Below are 20,200 nucleotides of genomic sequence, written 5' to 3'. Positions count from 1 at the left end.
TTTGTGTGGCCTTGCTGCGTACAACACGTACTGAAGCTAAGCTGGGATCTCCAATAATCCAAGCCACCACATTACTCGCTAAACTAGCAAAGTTGAAGTGCTAATAAACTTACAATCCTGTCAGATTTGGGCCATCGACCAGAGATCGCGTGGCTAAAAATAATTGCGTCTGTGCTGTGTTGAGCACATCACATCCATGGCTAAGTACTAGCTTAGCTAGCATGCTGCTGTCATGCAGGAAGGAACTTAGTTTACGTGGATCGAATAATGCTAATTTTCTCACCACGAGGAAGCTTCCTTACATTTCATCGGCCGTGCATTTGGTTGTCGTTGCCTACGTCCGGAAATCGTTGACATGATTATCAAAAGTTTAAGACTATATCTGGACGGCAGACGCGTACGTACGGTGGTTAGCCGCAGAAGAAACAGAGGGTCAAATTTAAGCAGAAGAAACAGCGAGTCAAAATTAAGCTCTCTGTTTCTTGTTCATGTGGTACTCGATTAATCAGCAACTTTTGGGGCTGTGCTGCATGCTGAATTGTTTAAAGGGTTATTACACCGCTACCTGTGCACGGTCAACCTTCCTGGCTTAATTTGGGAGTAACGTCTGGTTGACAATGTCAACCTGGTTAGCTGGTTGGTTGGCTGGAGGTCAAAATCTCGTCAGCTTAATTTCAGATCGGAGCGGGTTGACCCTATATATGTACCGCCGTACGGCCGGGAGGAGCAGGCAGAAAGGGCCGGGCAAGTCACGTCGGTTCGGTTATGTACCATGATTCGTATCCATTTTTTGCATAGTTTTCCAGAAATGACGCCCATCATCTTGGAATCAAGCGGTCCATTCGCGAAGCAGATCGAGGCGATCGGATTGCCGTGTGTAAAGTAAGGCGCAGGAGCCTGGAATCAAATGATTAACTAGTCCCTGTGTGTGCCTGTCAGCAACAGGGGATTTAATTTCGGGATGGCGTGTGCTTCTCGGAGAACAGTGATCTGCTGCTGATCTTGTTTGTCAATCATGCATGAGAAGAGCTGCATGCTAGGTGATCGTGATCTACATGGAGAGGCAGGTGCAGAAATTCAGTGGACGATGGAGTAGGATGTCTACACTACAAGCCATCGTAGCTTTTAAAACATTTCTTTGGGATACTTAAAAGCTAGCATTGGATACATACGAGCGTACACCGATGTGCTTTCGTTGGCGTGCTCAATAAATTGCTACACGGTAGACAGCACCAAGACCGTCTCCTGGCTTCCATGGAAGCGTTAGCACGCTCGCCAACTCACCAAGGGTCGGTCGACGCACGTAAGGTGGTAGTTACACACTTACACGTCGATGTGGCCGGCCCAGGCACCAAGCGTTCCCGCTTTTCTTTTCTTTTTTGTCTTGGGCCAATGTAGCTAAAACTGTTTGGAATTTTGCATGAAATAATGCAGTTGGATATTTGGAGGCATCGACCGCCATAATGCAATACCAGAGTCGACGCACGAGAGAGGTGACGATCGGACCGGTCGAACTCACTCTCTCCGCATGCGTCCACGCATAGCTCGCCGCTTTTGAGTTTCATCTATAGTTCACTGTACGACGATCTCGGCACAAAAAGTTCAGCACGTGATGTTCATTTTTTTCTAAAAAAAACTTCTAATCTATTCATTTTCAATCATGTCAGTACAACGACCATAAAAATAAGAAAAATTACATTCAAATTCGTAGACCACCTAATGACGACTACAAGTACTGAAGCAAGCTGAAGCCGCGCGCCGCCGTCATTGCCCCTCCCTCGCCAGAGCCAGGCAAAACTTATTGTAGTAGACAGCCGGGAAGTCGTCGTGCTAAGACCTCATAGGACCAGCGCAACAGAACAACAATCATCGCCAAACTACGAATAAATCTGAGCAAATCACCAAGGACAGATCCGCCGGAGACACATCTCCATACGCCCACCGACGATGCTATACACACCATTGGGGCGGGGGCTAGGGAGGAGATAATTATTTCATCTTTAGGGAGCCGCCATAGTCCCGCCTTCCTGAGCAGCACGCAAACCCTAACAAAACTCGATTTTTTTTTAAATAAAAGCGAAGCCCTCCCGCTGGCAAAGATCGGGATCCACCATGCCTGCATGACCCTAAGGCCATCAGAGACAAGACGGACCGAGAGGGGCGCCAACAGGAGGCAAAGAAACCCCAAGTTTTCTTTGGGATTGTCCAAGGCTTGTTTGATGGCTAATATGTGAACCAGCACGTGCCGATCTGTCTCTTTTGTTTTTCTTTGCCCTGGCAACAATAGCTAGGGTCGCATGGGTCGAGTGAAGAGTGAGGCGCAATGTCTATATCTTGCTTAATGCGAGTTGTACTTAGCGCTCGCCGGCGCCTCAAATACTGGGAAAGGGTAACGATTTCTTTCTCAAAGGTTTTTGGTTGGTTTTCCTATTTTAATTTTTCATTGGCTTTCTATCTATGTGTTTCTATAGAGTTTTCATCGGGGTTTTCCTTATATTTTTTGTACGTATCCCCTTTTTTCATTTTTTCTAAAAGACATGTATATTTTTAATACAAGTTATACATTTTTTAATACACGTCGAACAATTTTCAATGCATGACGGATTTTTTCAAATATATATTTGAACATTTCTATAAATACATGTTAAAGATTCATCGAATACTCGTTTTTTAAAATGGTATGATTTTACAAAAATACATGAATATTTATTTACATTGTGATTTTTGTGGAAATGTGTGAACATTAAATGTCACTTACATTCTTTTGAATGGCAAGAAATATTTCCTAGAAATTTTGTAACATTTTTTAGATTGTATAAAAAAGTCACAAACAGTTTTTTCAAACACATGGGAATAGTTTTTGTCACTTACATTTTTATGAATTCTATGAAGTATTTTATAATTAAAGGGATAATTTTTACATTCGTATAAACATTACTTGAAAATGTCACAGACAATTGTTCGAAGTGCAAAAGAATGATTAACAGTCATGAACACTTTTTAAATCGCAGGTACATCTTTTGAATAGTTGAAACATCTTTTAAAGTTCAAATAAAGTAATATAAATTTTACATATTTATTTTTTGACTGGTATTTATATTATAACTTAATTCATGAATATATTTAAATGTAAAAAAGAAACAAACAAACCGAAGCAGACTGCTAGCCCTACCCACTATCGGCTCCCCTTCAGGCAAGCCGAGCTAGTGCCTCGCATAAAGATAGACTTAGCCGTGTTCGGAGGGGGCGAGGGGCGCACCTATGTCGGGAGCCACTAGTTAACGAGCGCTCCTTCGGGAGCCTCGCAATGATCAGCGTCACTTGTCGTGCTCTCAGCCATTCGCCATATGTCGCGCTCTGGGCGCTCCGTCTGTATTTTTATTTTTATTTTTCCGCACCCGTTTTCGACTATTTAAACGGGTTTTTTTTCGACGTTTTGGTTTTTCACTGGTCTTCCTCAACTTTTTGACATTTTTTTTCAAAAAAGAATTTTTTTAGGCGAGAGTCACGGTTTTGCTTTCGCGAGAGTCACGACCGTACCACTCGGAAACGAAAAAAACGCGTTTTCTATTTTTTTTCCTTTCGCGAGAGTCACGATTTTGCTTCCGCGAGAGGCACGGTTGTGCTTTCGCGAGAGTCACGGCCGTGCCTCTCGGAAATGGAAAAAATGTGTTTTCTATTTTTTTCCTTTCGCGAGAGTCACGGTTTTGCTTCCGCGAGAGGCACGGTTATGCTTTCGCGAGAGTCACGGTTTTACTTCCGCGAGAGGCACGGTTATGCTTTCGCGAGAGTCACGGCCGTGCCTCTCGGAAAGGAAAAAAACGCAGGTTCTGTTTTTTTTCATTTCGCGAGAGTCACGGTATTGCTTTCGCGAGAGGCACGGGTGTGCTTTCGCGAGCGTCACGGCCGTGTCTCTCGGAAACGAAAAAAATACGCGTTTTCAGTTTTTTTCCTTTCGCAAGAGTCACGGTTTTGCTTCCGCGAGAGTCACGGGCGTGCCTCTTTCGGAAAGGGAAAAACCTATGCTCCCGGTTTTTTGTTTCCAAATATTTCCAAACAGAAAAAACGCATTTTTTGTTTTCTAAGTTTTTTATATTTCCAAATATTTTAAATATATTATTACCAAAAAACTTTAGATAAAGCATTTAAAAAATCTTAATAAGCTATTTGAAAAGTATTAAATGTTATATAAATATGTTTCTCAGCTATATGGAAACTGTATACAATGTGTATGAAAAACTTTCATCATATATAGAAAATGTTAATAATTTTTTTTTAATCTAATATCAAAAAATGTGAATAAAGTGTTTGACAGATATTAGAACTGTATCAAAAAGTGTTGCTCATGTATAGGAAAAATATATATAATGTGTATGTAAAAAATGATGATCATGTGTTCAAAAAGTACTCCCTCCGTCCCAAAATAAGAAAGTTGATCATGCATTTTTAAAAATGTTAAACATGTATAAGGAAATGTTCTTGATGTATACAAAAAATGTACAATGTACAATGAATAAAAGTAGACATAAAAACATGTATTTAATAATTGAATTATGGTTAAAATATGGTCAACATGTATATAAAAGTATTTCTGATGTATACAAAAAATATACATTGTGTGTAACAAATATTTATTCCCATTAAAAATATTCACCGTGTATGTGTAAAATATTGACCATGTATTTTAAAAAGTGTTAAAACCTTTTATTTGAGAGAAAACAATGTACATTGTGTATTTAGATAACTATGAAAACCGAGAAAGAAACAAAGAAAAGCAAGAAAGAAACAAAGAAAACCAAAAAAAAAGAAAAAAGACAGAAAAGAAACAAAAAGAAAGGCGAAGAAAACAAACAAACCGAGAAAGAAATATAGAAAATCGCATATATAGAAAAAAAACCCCAAAACAGGTTAAAAACCAAGGTATAACAAATAAAAAAGAAAATGAAAGAAAATTAGTGAAGAAAACAAGAAAAACCAAGAATATCCGAACACAAGCAGTGTAAACAAACAAACTCACAGAATAAACCGGCCCAAAACAGTGAAAAAACGAACAAAAAAAGACAAGCAGAGAAAAGATAAATGAAATCACTGGTAAAGTAATGGACAAGCCGGTCGCACCCCCACTTCAGGGTTTAAGCGAGATATAGATCGCGCACGTCGGGAGGAGGCAGGGACCTCCTATACCGCGCCTTCAACGCCGCGCAAGAGAACTAGCGCCCGCAGCAGCGGCTGCATGGGCCGGCCCACGATCGCGCAACAAGCAACGTGAAAAATGACTGGGAAAAATACCAGCCGACTCGAATCGAACTCGCGCACTCGCCCTTCCACACGGATAGGCTAGCCACCGCACCGGCTGCACCACTGAAAACTAACAGCGCAAAATCTTTAAAGTATAGAAATGTAGACGCACTATTTATTGCACACTAGACTGTAGCATTTATATTTTCCAATTATTTGAAAATATGTTCACATATTACAAATGGAGTTCATGAGCATGCAAAAAAAGTTCACGTATTCAAAAAGTAGTTCACCAAATTGAAAAAGTTCATGTATTAAAAAACAGTTCACAAATTCAAAAGATGTTCATAGATTTTCAAAAAAAGTTCATTGGATTTGAAAAAAAGTTCATCAAAATTGAAAAAAGTTCATCAAAATTGGAAAAAGTTCATCTAAATTGGAAAAAGTTCACTGATTTTGAAAAAAGTTCATCGATTTTGAAAATAAGTTCATTCATTTTGAGAAAAAGTTCATCGAGTTGAAAAATAAGTTCATCAATTTTCAGAAAATTGTAAAAAGTTCATCAAATTTGAAAAATAAGTTCCTCTATTTTGAAAAAAGTTTACGAGTTTCAAAAACTTCAGTTCACAGATTTAGAGAAGAAATTCATCTATTTGAAGAAATCAATTACGAATTTGTAAAAAAAAAAGTAAAAAAGGATAGAGAAAAAAGAAAAAGAAAAAGAAAAAGGAAAATGAGGAATAAATGGACGAAAACATGTATTCTTTCACACATGATGAAGTGGACGAGTTGGTCATGCGTCGATAACTGATAACCAGCGTTGCAGGTCCTAGATTTAGGAAAACATGAAAAATGATAGTTGGGCCGAGCCCAGCTAGCGCCGCTGCATGTAACCGGCGGCTGCAGCGCCAAATAGGAAATGCCGAAGAGCCAATCCCATACAGGTTAACCTGGGCTGCCAACCAGGCCATGGAAGTTAACCTGGGCTTGGTAAATCGTTGGGTCCAGAATCTCGGGACAGTCTCGGCCCAACTAATAGAAGTTTTTCGAGAGAAACTGAGTCAAGGAGCCAATATGTACAATTCATTACAATAATTCTAGAATTCAGCGGTGATGCTTCTATACCATGTACAACATCAACCAAGCATACATCATCAACAGAACACCTAAAGAAAACACATCAGGAAGATAATTGTTGCTCTTAATACATTGCACTGCTGCAGCCTATTCCTCCGAGGCAGGGGCCATCAATATACAGAATTAAAGATACGCAAGGGATCAGAGGTTTGCATCACCTGAACTTAGAATACTTGGACCAGATTCACCAACGATGATTTCCCTATAAAGAATCACGAGCGATAAACCCTGCAGCTGGAAAAGACTGAAAAGATTCAGGCAACTAGCTAGGTGAAAAATATTCAGGCAACAGGCAAACGATGTTCATGATGACATCACCCATGGAGATGCATCTAGAAAAGACCCTGTCCTGATTTCAGAAGAGAACTAAAGTGTGGTTACCTGTGTCACGGAACAGCTAAGAAAGACTCATCCGTCGGTGCTAAGGCCATTATGTTTTGCGGCCTAACACGGTATATTTGAATTATTCTGATAGAACCTTGACCATTTTTCCGAGGGCCGATGGCACTCGTAAGATAACAACACCAAGTTCAGCTGCAAACTCCGACTTGAGCCAAACAAATTAATTATGAATTTCTGATGTTCATCTTAAAACACGACAATGGCAGCGATGATACCTAATAAGCGGTGGTGCCAAAACCTGTAATAGTGCCTAACCCTCATATTACTTTCCACGGCGGTGCCAAAAATGTTCAAAAATTGTTGGGTTTCAAAATTTGTTTGTACTTCTCAAAAAATATCCGCGTTTTGACATTCGGAAAAATCTTCTAAAGACACGAACATTTTTGAAAAATTATTGTAAAATTTCTGACAACATGAATTATTTTTAAATTTATGAAGAAAATTAGAAACAAACATTTATGAAATTTTGAACAAAATTTTAAAAGCGCTAACACTTTTTTGAAAATAAAACAAAACTTGAAAAATAAAAAAGGAATGGAAAAATGAAAAAGAAATAAAAACAAAAAGAAAAAAGAAAAAGAAACAAGGGAAAGAGATTGGTCGCGACAGTAAACCAGTTGTTGTTCATCATTCTTATAGCTACGGTTTCTTTGTTGACAGCGAACTCATCTGCTCGACTGGCTAACGATGAGCCCTCCTCCGAGTGAGGTATAGGGTTTGATCCCTCGCACAAGTCATTCCCTTATATGTGTTTTTTTTCCCGGTTTTCACGCCGCCGAAGGCGACACACGTCGTATAGGAGCACTCGAATATATGGTCTATACGTTTTGACGGACGACCCATCATACATACAAAAGTGAGTATGATTTGTTAAAGGAACATATTATCATTTATACGTTTATTAATGAGGGGTGTTGTACCGAAGGGAGACTCCTTATATTAAAGGGTTCGAGGGAGTAAGATAGCAACACCAAGTTCAGCTGCAATTCCGACTTGAGTGAAACAAATTAGTTCTGAATTTCTGGTGTTCATCGTAAAACAGGGTCAAATATATACGGATGAACACGACAACAGCAGCGCTGATACCTAATAAGCGTTCACCGCGGTGTCAAAACCTGTAATAATTCTCTCCATCTCTCTGTAATCTGACCTCAGGGGCTGTGCCTCTTTTACGTAATATATTCAGGTGGCGGAGGCCCCCCCCCCCCCCCCCCCCCCCTTGAAAATTCAAAAAAAAGAAAAACCTGTAATAATCCCCATATGACTTTTAAAGAGGCCCACACATATTGCTAAGTGGAGAAGACTCAAGAAGGACGACTTGAGAGTGAGACCTGTGGCTGGTCGGCATGGCCGGTCGGCTCACGTCTCCACGAAAATGATTGTATTCAGCCACATGTGGGGTGTAGACGCTGCAGTCATTTTTTGACAGCAGGGAAGAGAGCACCGTTTCCATGCATTCCAATTTCAGTCGGTAGACGTCCAACTCGCGACACGGTTCCCAGAATTTTCCTCACCCCAACTAGGAAGCTCTGAGCCTCTGATAAGGGGGGAAAAGTTCGCTTCACCGTGCTACCTACCGTTCAAAAATCCCAAGCACCATAGCCAAGGACAACGGCGAGCGGTCCCTCTGCGCAGCTGGTGATACAAGAGCCATGCTTCTTCTCGAGCCTTAGGTCGCTCTGCTCCTGCTCCTCGTCGCTGCGGGCCGCTGCCTGCCACGTTGAGATGACCATTGAGGATGCTTACATTCTTGTAATGTTGGGACTAAAAGTAAATATCACCTCCTGTGCAAATACGTATCCCTTCCAAGTCAAACCCATAGAAAACATGGAAACCAATCAACACAAAAGAAAACAACCAACATACCAGGTACTTCTCAAAGCATTCATTATTACATTCATGCTACTATAGATGATTGGACGGAACCATACATACACAAAGGTAGCATGCCCATGAGCTCAAGCTATATCAGCACAACAGATCGTTGGCAACACAAAATAATAGAGCTAAAACTATTACAAATGATGTACACATGTCTCATAGTGTACATACATTTTCTTATCCCAAGTGGTCGTTTATGTTTTCTTTCTAAAGGGGTGCACCCATATGACAACAATGACAACTGCGAATGCCACGCCAAATCCCAGTCCAACAAAAAGGAATAGTATAATATCTATTGATATCCTGTCTGAAGTATGCAACACCAAACTGGGTGATGTATCATTGCTGCATTGTTTTGATAGTGGGGACCCACATAACCCAGTGTTCCCCATAAATGAGCTATTAGTGAATGTTGAGAAATGAAGCGATTCTGGTATCCTTCCCTCCAACATGTTGTTTGACAAGTTCAGTGTTGTCAGAAGTCGATAGATGATATCTCCTGTGGAATCTCTCCTGAAATATCATTTGATGAGAGGTCCAAAGACTCCACTTGGTGCAAACGACCGAACTGAGATGGAATCTGTCCCGTGAAGGAGTTGTGTGACATGTTGAGCGCTTGCAGCAAATAAAGTTCTCCAATAGCTCCAGGGATGCTACCATGCATTGCATTGTTTGAGACATCAATGAATACAAGGGTTGTTAATATTTTGGAAAAGAACATGTAAGACCCTTTGTATGTGAGCACGGTGTTAACTTGATATGCTGGGTGTTGATAGCCGTTATATTCCATGATTGATGTCTCTTTTGCAGCTTCAACCTTCATGGACTTCAATCTAATAAACCAATCTCCTGTGAGTGTCCCTGATAAATTGTTGGAGGCCAGATCAAGGATCCGCAGACTTCGAAACTCACAAGTGTTTTTCTCATCGCCGGTAGAAGGTGATAGTTGTCCAAATAACTTGTTAGAATTTAGTACAAGGACTTGAAGTCTGGATAGTGCCATCATCCAACATGGGAAAGAATCACTAACTTGATTGTTTCCAATATCAAGGACCTCCAAGTATTGGCAAGAAGTTAGAGATCTAGGTAACTGTCCTTCAATCCGGTTGCCACTGAAGTCTAGTACCTCAAACATGCAACTTTCATTGATATTATGTGGTAACTCTCCATAAAGTTGATTTTCTTTTAGATTCAGAACTTGCAATGCATTTGCATCCTCCATTAGGCATGACGGGATAGAACCATTGAGGTTATTGTAAGAAAGGTCAAGAATTTCTAGCCATGTGTTACAAAAATATGGTGGGATGTTCCCTGAGAGGTGGTTTCTTGATGCCTTGAAGTAGTAAGTTCCATCGAGTTGCGTAGAAATATTAAGAGGCATGGATGAGAAATGGTTCCTTGAGTAATCAAGGACCTCAGAGTGTTGGGGTATAGGTATTGGACCCTCAAACATGTTAAAACTGAGGTCAAATATCGATGCAGAAAAAGGACGGAAGGTGTCATACCCAATGGTAGTAAATTCATTGTGCGATAAGTTCAAAAAGAAAAGGTCATGGTCTGTCAATTTCTCCCAAACCCACTGGGGTATGGCCCCATGAATCATGTTACTTGATAGATCAACTCCACATATCCCATTTGAGTGTCTCAGAATGTTTGGGAATTTTTTTATGTTACATGATGCTAAACCTAGATAGACAATATTGGGGAAGGATGTCAATGAAGAATTATCTTCTTGGTCTATTACATTCAGTTTGTTGTTTGAGAGATTCAAATCAGATAGGTTTTGCAGTTTCCATAACGAGTTAAGTTGCATTGTGCCAATGAGATTGTTTGAATGAAGTTGGAGAGTATCTAGTTGAGTTAAGTTCAATATACCTGAAGGTATTTTTCCTGAAAAATTGCACTTATATAGTGCCAGTTTCCTCAGTTTGTTCAACTCACCAATGGAAGAAGGTATTGGTCCATTTAAGCCACAGTGGGAAACTTCTAGAACCTCCAGGGATGTTAAGTTTGTGATCCATGATGGTACAGATCCTACTAGTTCTAACCCAGAGAGCTGCAATGAATTCAAGGATCTAAGCCTACCAATTGATGAGGGCAGCTCTCCAGCAAAACCTATCACATCAAGCCCTAGTTTCTTCAAACATTTGAGATTGCTAATTGAAGTTGGTATTGTACCGGAGAAATTGGTGCGCCCCACAAGCAAATTTTCAAGCTGACTACTATCAGTTGAGAAATTCGGTAGATTACCTGATATGTTGTAATTAGCGCGAAGATCAATAGTCACTAGTTTTTTATGTCGAAAGATTACTGAAGGAAAACGACCTTCAAGGTGATTATAGCTTAGTTGGAGAACAGTCAAAGAGGAGAAGTTGGAAAAGAATTTTGGAATTGGACCGGTCAACCGATTGAACTGGAGATCGACAATAGATAGTGATTGCAAACCAGCGAGCGATCCACAAATGGGGCCAGTGAGCCAGCAAAAGGGCAAGCTAAGAACACGGAGATTTGGTGTGTACTTGGCTAGAGCATTGCACCACTCGTCTCCTTGAACGAACATGTCAATCATACCAAGATGGAGCTCCTCCAAATTTGTAAGATTGGCAACCAAGGCTGTAAAGTTAGGCAGTGTGAGCTGATGCAGGTTGGTCCAATCACCATAAACGACGTAACCAGCGTCAAACAGCTCAATAATTTCAGAATTGAAGGACAGGTCGAGAGAGACCAAATCCGTGAGGCGGCCAATGCTATAGGCTGGCACTTGTCCCGCGAAGTTGGAGTTGGAGAGGTTGAGATGGGTGAGACTGGTGAGCTTCTCAAACCCGGTGGATGGGATTTTGGAAAGACTGAAGTTGTTTCCACCCAGGTTGAGACACCTGAGGGAGGTCAGATCGAAGAGCACAGAATGGAGATGGTTACTCTCCAAGCCACGATCACCCAGATCCAGAGAAATGACGTGGCCGCTAGTGCCACTGCAGTGGATGCCCTCCCAACTGCAGCAGTCCGTGCTGGCCTTCCACGACTGAAAGGCCACGACGGACTCATCGGAGGCGGTGAAGGAAAGTTTCAGCCGGAGCAGTGCCAACGCCTCGTCCGGCAAGCATCGAACAGGTATTATGGTGGTGTGGTTGGCGAACGTACCAGCCGAAGGGAGAAGCGAGCTTATTGCCACGAGCTTGATTTGTAGGAGGAACAGCAGCAGCAGCGCTAATGGCAGGAGATGTGCCATCATGGCGGGCATATGTGCAACGACGGCTTTGTTTGGTTGGGTGGCACAGGACTGAAAGAGCAGAGATTGATAAATTTGTACCCTGCCTCATGCGTTTATGTACACGGTTATGAGCAGCTACATGCAGTCTGGCCTTTAAATTTTTGTGTAGTGAGCTAACAAGAACGCACGGCTGGCAGCAAAGCCGACCACGAGGTTTTCTCTTGCAATCGCATAGTGTCCAGACACATCGTTATCTTGGGTCATGATGCATTTCTGCTTGGCCACTTAGATTCTTGTTGAACTAGTCAATGTACATTTGTACCCAATTACTCCCTCAACCTTATAGCCGGCAAGTATAATAGTTGTATATGAATATGTACTACTTTATTGATACATGACCCATATCCCACTCTCACAGAGTGTCTAGAAGCGGGTGTTACAGCCGGCTGTTAATCAGTAGCCCGTTTATCTTCTTTCTTCACCCACTCATCAAAAATATAACATTTAATGTCTTACAGCCCGCCTATGCCATCCTATTATACTTGCTCTTACTTATATAAGGCCACTATTGAATACTCCATCCGTTCCAAAATATAGTATTTCCTCTATTTCCGCGCTTCAACTTTGACCATAAATTTAACCAACGAGGCCGACTACGGTGAGAGCAAAAGTTATACCAGTAAATTCGTATTCAAAAGAAGTTTTCAATTATATAATTTTTTGTCCCGCCGCAGTCGGTCTCGTTGGTTAAATTTATGGTCAAAGTTGAACCTCGGAAAACGCGGACGCACTATATTTTGGAATGGAGGGAGTATACGTTTTGCATCTATACAAGGCAACCAACAGTAATCGAGGAAAGAATTACTCCCTCCGTCTAGGTGTGTAAGTCACCTTACGAAAACCAAATAATCCCAAAACACTTAGGCGCGATGCATTAACTTCCTCATCGTTTCTTGTTTTGTGACATATCAACCAATAAGAGATGTGGGCCGTGCATGCTTTCAATGACTTTAAGACTATCAAACATGACATGCAGTGGTTAGTTCATTGCATGCAATGCTATTAATTAGCAAAAAAACATTAAATTTTCTCGTTTTCCTCTCCGCCTTGGTCGCGGTGCATAACGTAAGATGACTTATACACCTAGACGGAGGGAGTAATGATATTTCCTCGTACTAGCAACATGTTTAATACTTGAATGCATGCCGTCATAATGACACTAGCAACCTCCTCCACTCAGTTTCCTTGCATGCATGTTGCGTATTAATTATTTCAGTAAACGAAAAAAAATTGGCTTGCAAAGTATGCATTAAATTTTACGTTGATACCTTTAATATAAGTTTGTCGCCTTGTATATAAAAATGGAGGGAGTACCATTAATATCATAGATCTCCAAACAGCCTACTCACCACAACAATTCCTGTAAACATCAGCAATTACTTCATGGAGACTGGACGGGCCATATAAAAAAACCAAAAATTTCGGCACCACTGGATTGGAGTAGAGTTGGATAATGTGCTGCCGACCACACGAGGTTTGCTCTTGTAATCGCATAGTGGCCAGATACATCGTTATCTCGGGTCATGCTGCATTGCTGCTTGGCCACTCAGATTCTGGTTACTAGTCAATGGATGGATGGTACGTCTCTGACGTGTCTATATTTTTTTATTGTTTAATGTTATTATATTACCATTCCTACATATTTTTGTCATTGTCTTATATTACTTTTTTAGACTAGCATGTTACTAATTTAGTACCCAGTGTCAGTTGTTTTCTGCTTGTTTTTGGTTTGACAAAAAATTGATACCTACGAAGGTTCAAACACGATGCCAATTTTTTTATACCTTTTTTCCGAACCAAAAGGAACCTTGGAAGCTTCGGGAGTCATCGAGAGGATGCTTGAGGGCCCCACAAGGGCAGGCGGCGCAACCAGGGGGTTGGCCACGCCACCTGGTCTTGTGCCCCCCCCCCCCCCCCCCCCCCAGCCACATCTTAACCTACTTCTTGGACCTATAAATTCAGAAGTATCCTGAAACCCTTAGAGCGAGACCTGAAATAGTTTATTTGCCACCACAAGACTCTGTTTCGAAGTGATCCCATATGGAGCCCGGTTCCAGAGTTCTGCCGAAGGAGGAAATCATTGGGTGGCTATCTTCACCAACCTTAGTGCCTTCATGATGGTGTGTGAGTAGTTCTATTAGGACCTACAGGTTCATAGTAGTAGCTCTCTATACAATGATCTTCTCTGAGATCAATCCGACTTAATCCTTGTGATGTGTTTGTTGTGATTCGATGAATTGTTGATTCATGAACAGATTGTTCATTGATTTGTATTGAATCTCTTAAAGTTTTTTGCTCCATAATTAAATAGATATGCATGCTTTCCGATCTATTTGTCTTCTTTGGACAAGATTGATTGATAGATCGTCAGATGGAGTGGTGCATAGTGGTGGGTTCAATCTTGCAGTGCTCTAATCCAGTGACAATAAGGACGAAGACAAGTATTGTATTGTTGTCACTAACGATGAAATGCCCGGGTTTACGTTATGCCATCTTTCTATTTACGTTATGTCATCTTTCTTATCACATTACTCTATTTCTTGCAAACTTAATACTTTAAGATGCATGCTAGATAACGGTTTTTGGGGTGTAGTAATAGTAGTCGATTCAGCTGGATTAATAGTCTACTTGTCACGGACGTGATGTCTATGTAAGATTATGCCAGAGGGTGGGAAATATATCTCAAGCCCACATAGTGCTGAAATGATCTCTTCTTGTAGTCGTGTGAGATGCCTCACACTGATCGACTTTCGAGAGTAACGTCGAAAATTTTGCAAAAGTCAAGAAGTGTGTTGCGGGCGTAATCGTCCATTATCCCTCTGAGAGTTACCAGGAGTAATTGTGTCATTATCACATGACAGTCATGGGACTTCATGGAGCTAAACATTTTTTTAGTATATATCTTCATACTAGCCCCGAGTAACCGGAAGGAACTTTGACGCCGTCGAGGCAGTTGAAAACTTGAGAATGCTCATCCTTGTCCACTAGTAAAAAAAGGCTCATTTGTCCCGGTTCTAGAGGGTCTTTTGTCCCGGTTCTGGAACCGGGACTAAATGGTCGGTACTAAAGCCCCCCCTAGTCCTGGTTCTGTTACGAACCGGGACTAAAGGCCCTCCACGTGGCCGCTGTCTGGAGCTCCACCTTTAGTCCCAGTTGGTAACACCAACCGGGACTAAAGGTAATTTTATGATTTTTTTTAAATTTCTGAATTATTTTACAATTTCTGAATTATTTTACGATTTTCAAATTTCTAAATTATTTTACAATTTAATCTCTAATCACCCCTCATCACTGCTCAATTTAACTTCTAATCTCTAATCTCCCCTCATCATTCCAAATCATCTAACTTCTCGGCCGGTCACCCATCCTCTCACTACCCCAGCCTAAGCACGCTTAACTTCTGGGTTCTATTCCCCCTCATTTCCAAGTCTGCACTTATTGTTTTCCTGACAATAGTAAGATGTCAATCCTATTAACCCTCGGGAGTTTAGCTTGAGCATTAAGTCACACGTTTCACTGTTTGAGTTTGAAACTATTATTCTAAAAAACAATAATTATTTAGTAACACTAATATTTATTGAATAAGTAGTTTGACCACAGTTTGACCACAGTTTAACCAGATTTGACCAAAATTCAAAAAACTAAAATAATTATTTAGTAACACTAATATTCTTGAATAATTATTTAGTAACACTAATACTTCTTGAATAAGTAGTTTGACCAGATTTAACCAAAATTAAAAAAAAACTGAAATTTGAGCATATTAAGCTGTGACCAAAGCCCTGTTTTCTACTAGTGGTCGAGAGTGAAGCAAGCTGGGGCAATAATCATATTTGGTTTTGAACACAATTTTGCCCTTGTCCGTCTCCTTGGTTTTGGCATTTTTAGGCCTTTTTTGTCTCCTGGGTTTTAAGGGATGCGGGTTGAAGCTCTTCACTAATACTGATTTCTTTCAAGTATTTGACTCTAGCTCTTTTGATGGCATTTTATCTGCACCCTTAATTCTCATGCCGAACACTAAAAAATCTTACATTTTAGGTCAGAGGAAGACTTTGCTTTTTTCATTTGGTATCTATACTGGAAGGGACGTTCAAGTTAGGACTGATAGTGCTCAAAAACATTACATTAGATATTGTCATATATAATGAATATAAACATTAACTTTGTCAAAAAAATACTGACAACAATTTTATATAGTATGTCGTCTCGAACTTTGTTACTCTAAGACCATGTTTGATCTATGTTCGGTGTTTCAATATGTCTGTAACCAACACTAATCTACTTGACGGAACTGTCTTGCTACCTACATAGAATCACGTGAATGACGTGGTTCACCAATTAAGCTATGTAGTTATCCTCCTTTTCAAAAAAAATCACGGGCAAATTTCTAAGCGAAGTTTCTTAGAAACATTTGTATATATATTTAGTTGTCTTTCTTTCAATAGGTAGTTTGATGTTTTATGCATTGTACACACCTCTGCAAAGTCACACCTCCTCTCCAGATTTTCTATAACTTAGCCCACAAGCACTCACGGTGAGGACAAAAGCAGGCAACCAGATCATAAGTAGTTAATATGACCCACCTTTGAGAGGTTTTGTAAAGGAAAATGGTTTTTTCTATAATCATTGTATGATATGTGCTCTGGGTATTATCCTCATCGGATGCTGTCACATTTAGTTGCTTTGAAGCCATAGTAATCTCACTATTTTCATCTAGCTGAAAAGGTAATATCATAGGGGCATAGAAGTACAATACAACCCATAAATTGAGGCCCTTATTATTTTACTTTATGCAATGAGCAGTGTTGATCAATCTAACACAACTTGACAAGTTCCTTGTGTTGATGAGTTTATATTGATGTGAAGGCTCTTATGAAATCCCAGTTTTGTAAAGAAGATATGTGGAGAGTGTAATTGGTTGTTGTATGGTTAGAAAGGATTCTTTGTTGTACAATATTGTCTAACACTACTAGGGAAAACCTTATACACAGAATCTTACCAGTAGCGCGTGTTAAAATGAGGCACTACTGCTACTTAGCAGAAGCGCGTTGATATAAAGGGAGCTACTGCTATCCACTTAGCAGTAGCGCGGCAGCAGTAAAACGTGCTACTACTATAATTGCCACACCGTTGCCGACATGCTAGGTATAGTAGTAGCGCCCTTCTAGAAACCGCGCTACTGCTATAAAGTTAGTAGCAGCGCACATTTAGGGTAGGGCGCTACTGCTAAGTTTGAACTTGTCCACAGGACAGGCCCAGCTTAGCAGTAGCGAGTTTGTGAGGGGCGTGCTACTGCTACAGATTGTAGCAGCAGCGCGTTTTCGTTTCCCACGCTACTGCTAAAGCTATTTTTACCTAACCCCCCGCGCGGGCTTCCCTCCTCTACTTCCTACCCCAATTCCCCACTCTCTCTTCTCCCCCTCGTCGCCTCCGCCGGAGCCCCTGCCTTCGCCCTCGCCGGAGCCCCAGTCCTCGCTCTCCGCCGGAGTCTGCCCTTGATGTCGCCGTGCGCCTGTGCCTCCTCCTCCTCGACCTCGACCTTCCCGGAGCCCCTGCCCTCGCTCTCCGCCGCCGTCTCCCTCGACCCGCCTCGCCGCCGTCTCCCTCGACCCCGCCTCGCCGCGCCTCGGTGCCGCCGTCTCCCCCGACCCCATCTCTCTCCCGCCCTATGTAAGCACTCTCCCCTGCCCTCTTCTCTGCTCTCTGTTCTCTCTCTCTGTTAGTATGAACCCTAGATATTTAGTGCTAGTTAGTATGAACCCTAGGCTATTTTTAGTGCTAGTTAGTTAATTACAATCAGTATTAACCCTATTTAATTAGGTAGTATGAACCCTAGTTAAAAAATGGATAATTATATGATAATTAGGGTTAAATTTTAGAGTTCATCTAACTAGTTTTTTTACTATTTTTTAGTAAGTTTTAGAGTTCATCAAATTAATAGAGTTAGGGTTCATTAAATTCAATTAGTTAGGGTTCATTAAATTTTAGAGTTCATGAAAATATAACTAGTTGAACTAGTTTATTTTTAGTTTTAGAGTTCATCAAATTCATCAAAATATAACTAGTTTTAGAGTTCAATTAGTTTTAGAGTTCATCAAATTCAATTAGTTAGGGTTCATTAAATTTTAGAGTTCATCAAAGTATAACTAGTTGAACTAGTTTATTTTTAGTAAGAACTAGTTGAATTAATAGACCTAGTTTATTTTTAGTAAGAAAATTAATAGAACTAGTTGAACTAGTTTATTTTCAGTAAAAGCTAGTTTATTTTTATTTGTAGTAAGTGCTTAATTGAACTAGTTGAATTAATACAACTATTTTATTTTTAGTACGAACATTAATAGAACACTACTAGGAAAAGGGCTATAGATGGAATGGCCACTAATGGCGCACTGTACATGTGGTGCGCCATTACCAAATACTAATGGCGCACTATGTGTCGGTGCGCCATTAGTAAAAAAATTAATTTTTTCAAAACTACTAATGGCGCACCGTGGGATGGTGCGCCATTACTAGTTAGTTCAACTAGTAATGGCGCACCATCCCACGGTGCGCCATTAGTAATTATGTTTCAATTTTTTTTCATATTTTTTTATTTTTATTTTTTAAACTACTAATGGCGCACCTGTGAGTGGTGCGCCATTAGTAGTTTCAACTACTAATGGTGCACCACTCCCACGGTGCGCCATTACTAGTTGAACTACTAATGGCGCACTACTCACAGGTGCGCCATTAGTAATTTTGTTACAAATTTTGTTTGTTTCAGATTTTTTTTTTGAAAAACTACTAATGGCGCACGGTTGGGGTGGTGCGCCATTACTAGTTGAACTACTAATGGCGCACCACCCCCACGGTGCGCCATTAGTAACTTCGCCCATTCCACCGAATGCATCCCCCCCTGGACCGCCTTTTCAGTTTTTAAAAAAATAAAAGAAAATGATGGAAATGTCAAAAAAATAAAATAAAATAAGTTTCCCGTGTGATATGTGGTCTAGTTGTTGCGAAAATTAACAAATATGAATTTCGACTTTATTTGCAAAATCTCTCTGCAATTTCTTAAAATGGGCATAACTTTTGCATACGAATTCGGATGAAAAAGTTTTTTATATGAAAAATCATCTACTCGAAAAGTTACATCCGAATTTTAAACATTTTCAAAATCCTCAAAAACCTAACAGAAAAAAAGATACGGGGCTTTCAAGATCTAGAGGCAAAAAAATTCAAAAAATTTCAAACTTACTAGTGGCGCACCGCTAGGTGCGCCACTAGTAACAGAAAAAATATTGGTTTTGAATTTTTTTTCAAAAAATGATTCGTAATATGACAGGGAAGTTTGAAATATTTTTCAAAATTTCATCATACTCATGAATATGAACAAAGTCCTAGACATCAACAAGGTTTAATAGGATTGATATGATAGATATATCAACAAGTGGCTGTTAAGTGAGGTGGTGCTGGGGTTGGATAGAACTGCGAAGTTAAGCGTGCTCGGGCTGGAGTAGTGTGAGGATGGGTGACCTTCCGGAAAGTTTGACCACTTAGTGCGATTTGACTTGAGATTAAGCATATTGACCCGAGATTAAGAAAAAAACAAAAAAAAATTGACAAAATTTGAAAAAAAATTAAAAAAAATTGAAAAAAAATTCTAAATTTTTTTTTGAAAAAAAATTGTTACTAATGGCGCACTTCTATGTGGTGCGCCATTAGTATACCAGATACTAATGGCGCACCGTGGGCTATACTAATGGCGCACCAGATACTAATGGCGCACCACAGGTGCGCCATTAGAAAAAAAATCTAATGGCGTGGTGCTAGTGGCGCACCTGTAGTGCGCCATTAGTAGCGAAAACAGGTGCGCCACTAGCAGCCCTTTTCCTAGTAGTGGAACTAGTTTACTTTTTTTAGTTAAAGCAATTATTCCCGCATCGACGTCGACGATGCCTATCCCGCATCCTCGTCGTCGAGTCGGTGGAGGACACCTGCGTCACCAGATGGGCCATGTCCGGGACTGGGCTCCGCCGGCCTGGTACTGGGAGGCGCTACCTACCGGGGGGCGCAGGTTGGTGAGGAGTCAGCCCGTCGTTGACCCGAACCTTCTTTGGTGGCGGTTGCGTGGGCCAGTGACGGTCCAGAGGCTCGAGGACCCCGCAGAGGTGGTGCGTCACCGTGTCAGTGAGGAGGACGCGCATGTCTGTCACTACTTGTTTGCGTTGGAGCACATGTTCTCCAATACCTGGCAGGTTCTCCAGGGATCTCACTGGAGCTATGATCCTG

General features: G+C 40.8%; 1 protein-coding gene across 1 annotated transcript; it reads right to left on the bottom strand.

Moving 5' to 3' along the window:
- Positions 1-8,640: 8,640 nt before the first annotated feature.
- Positions 8,641-12,027, bottom strand: LOC109764843 (receptor-like protein 6). Its single transcript, XM_040401518.1, has one exon. It carries the CDS (start codon positions 11,897-11,899, stop codon positions 9,134-9,136), a length of 2,766 nt encoding a protein of 921 aa, XP_040257452.1. The 5' UTR covers positions 11,900-12,027; the 3' UTR covers positions 8,641-9,133.
- Between the last annotated feature and the right edge of the window lie 8,173 nt (positions 12,028-20,200).

The sequence above is a fragment of the Aegilops tauschii genome, chromosome 2, assembly GCF_002575655.3.
Source record: "Aegilops tauschii subsp. strangulata cultivar AL8/78 chromosome 2, Aet v6.0, whole genome shotgun sequence".
In the NCBI taxonomy this organism is placed as follows: domain Eukaryota; kingdom Viridiplantae; phylum Streptophyta; class Magnoliopsida; order Poales; family Poaceae; genus Aegilops; species Aegilops tauschii.
Note: the sequence above shows the minus strand (reverse complement) of the source record. Positions and strands in the feature narration are given on the sequence as shown.

Bases quoted from the DNA above. Each gene is read 5' to 3' on its own strand.
- LOC109764843 (XM_040401518.1), bottom strand. From the start codon at position 11,899: ATGCCCGCCATGATGGCACATCTCCTGCCATTAGCGCTGCTGCTGCTG.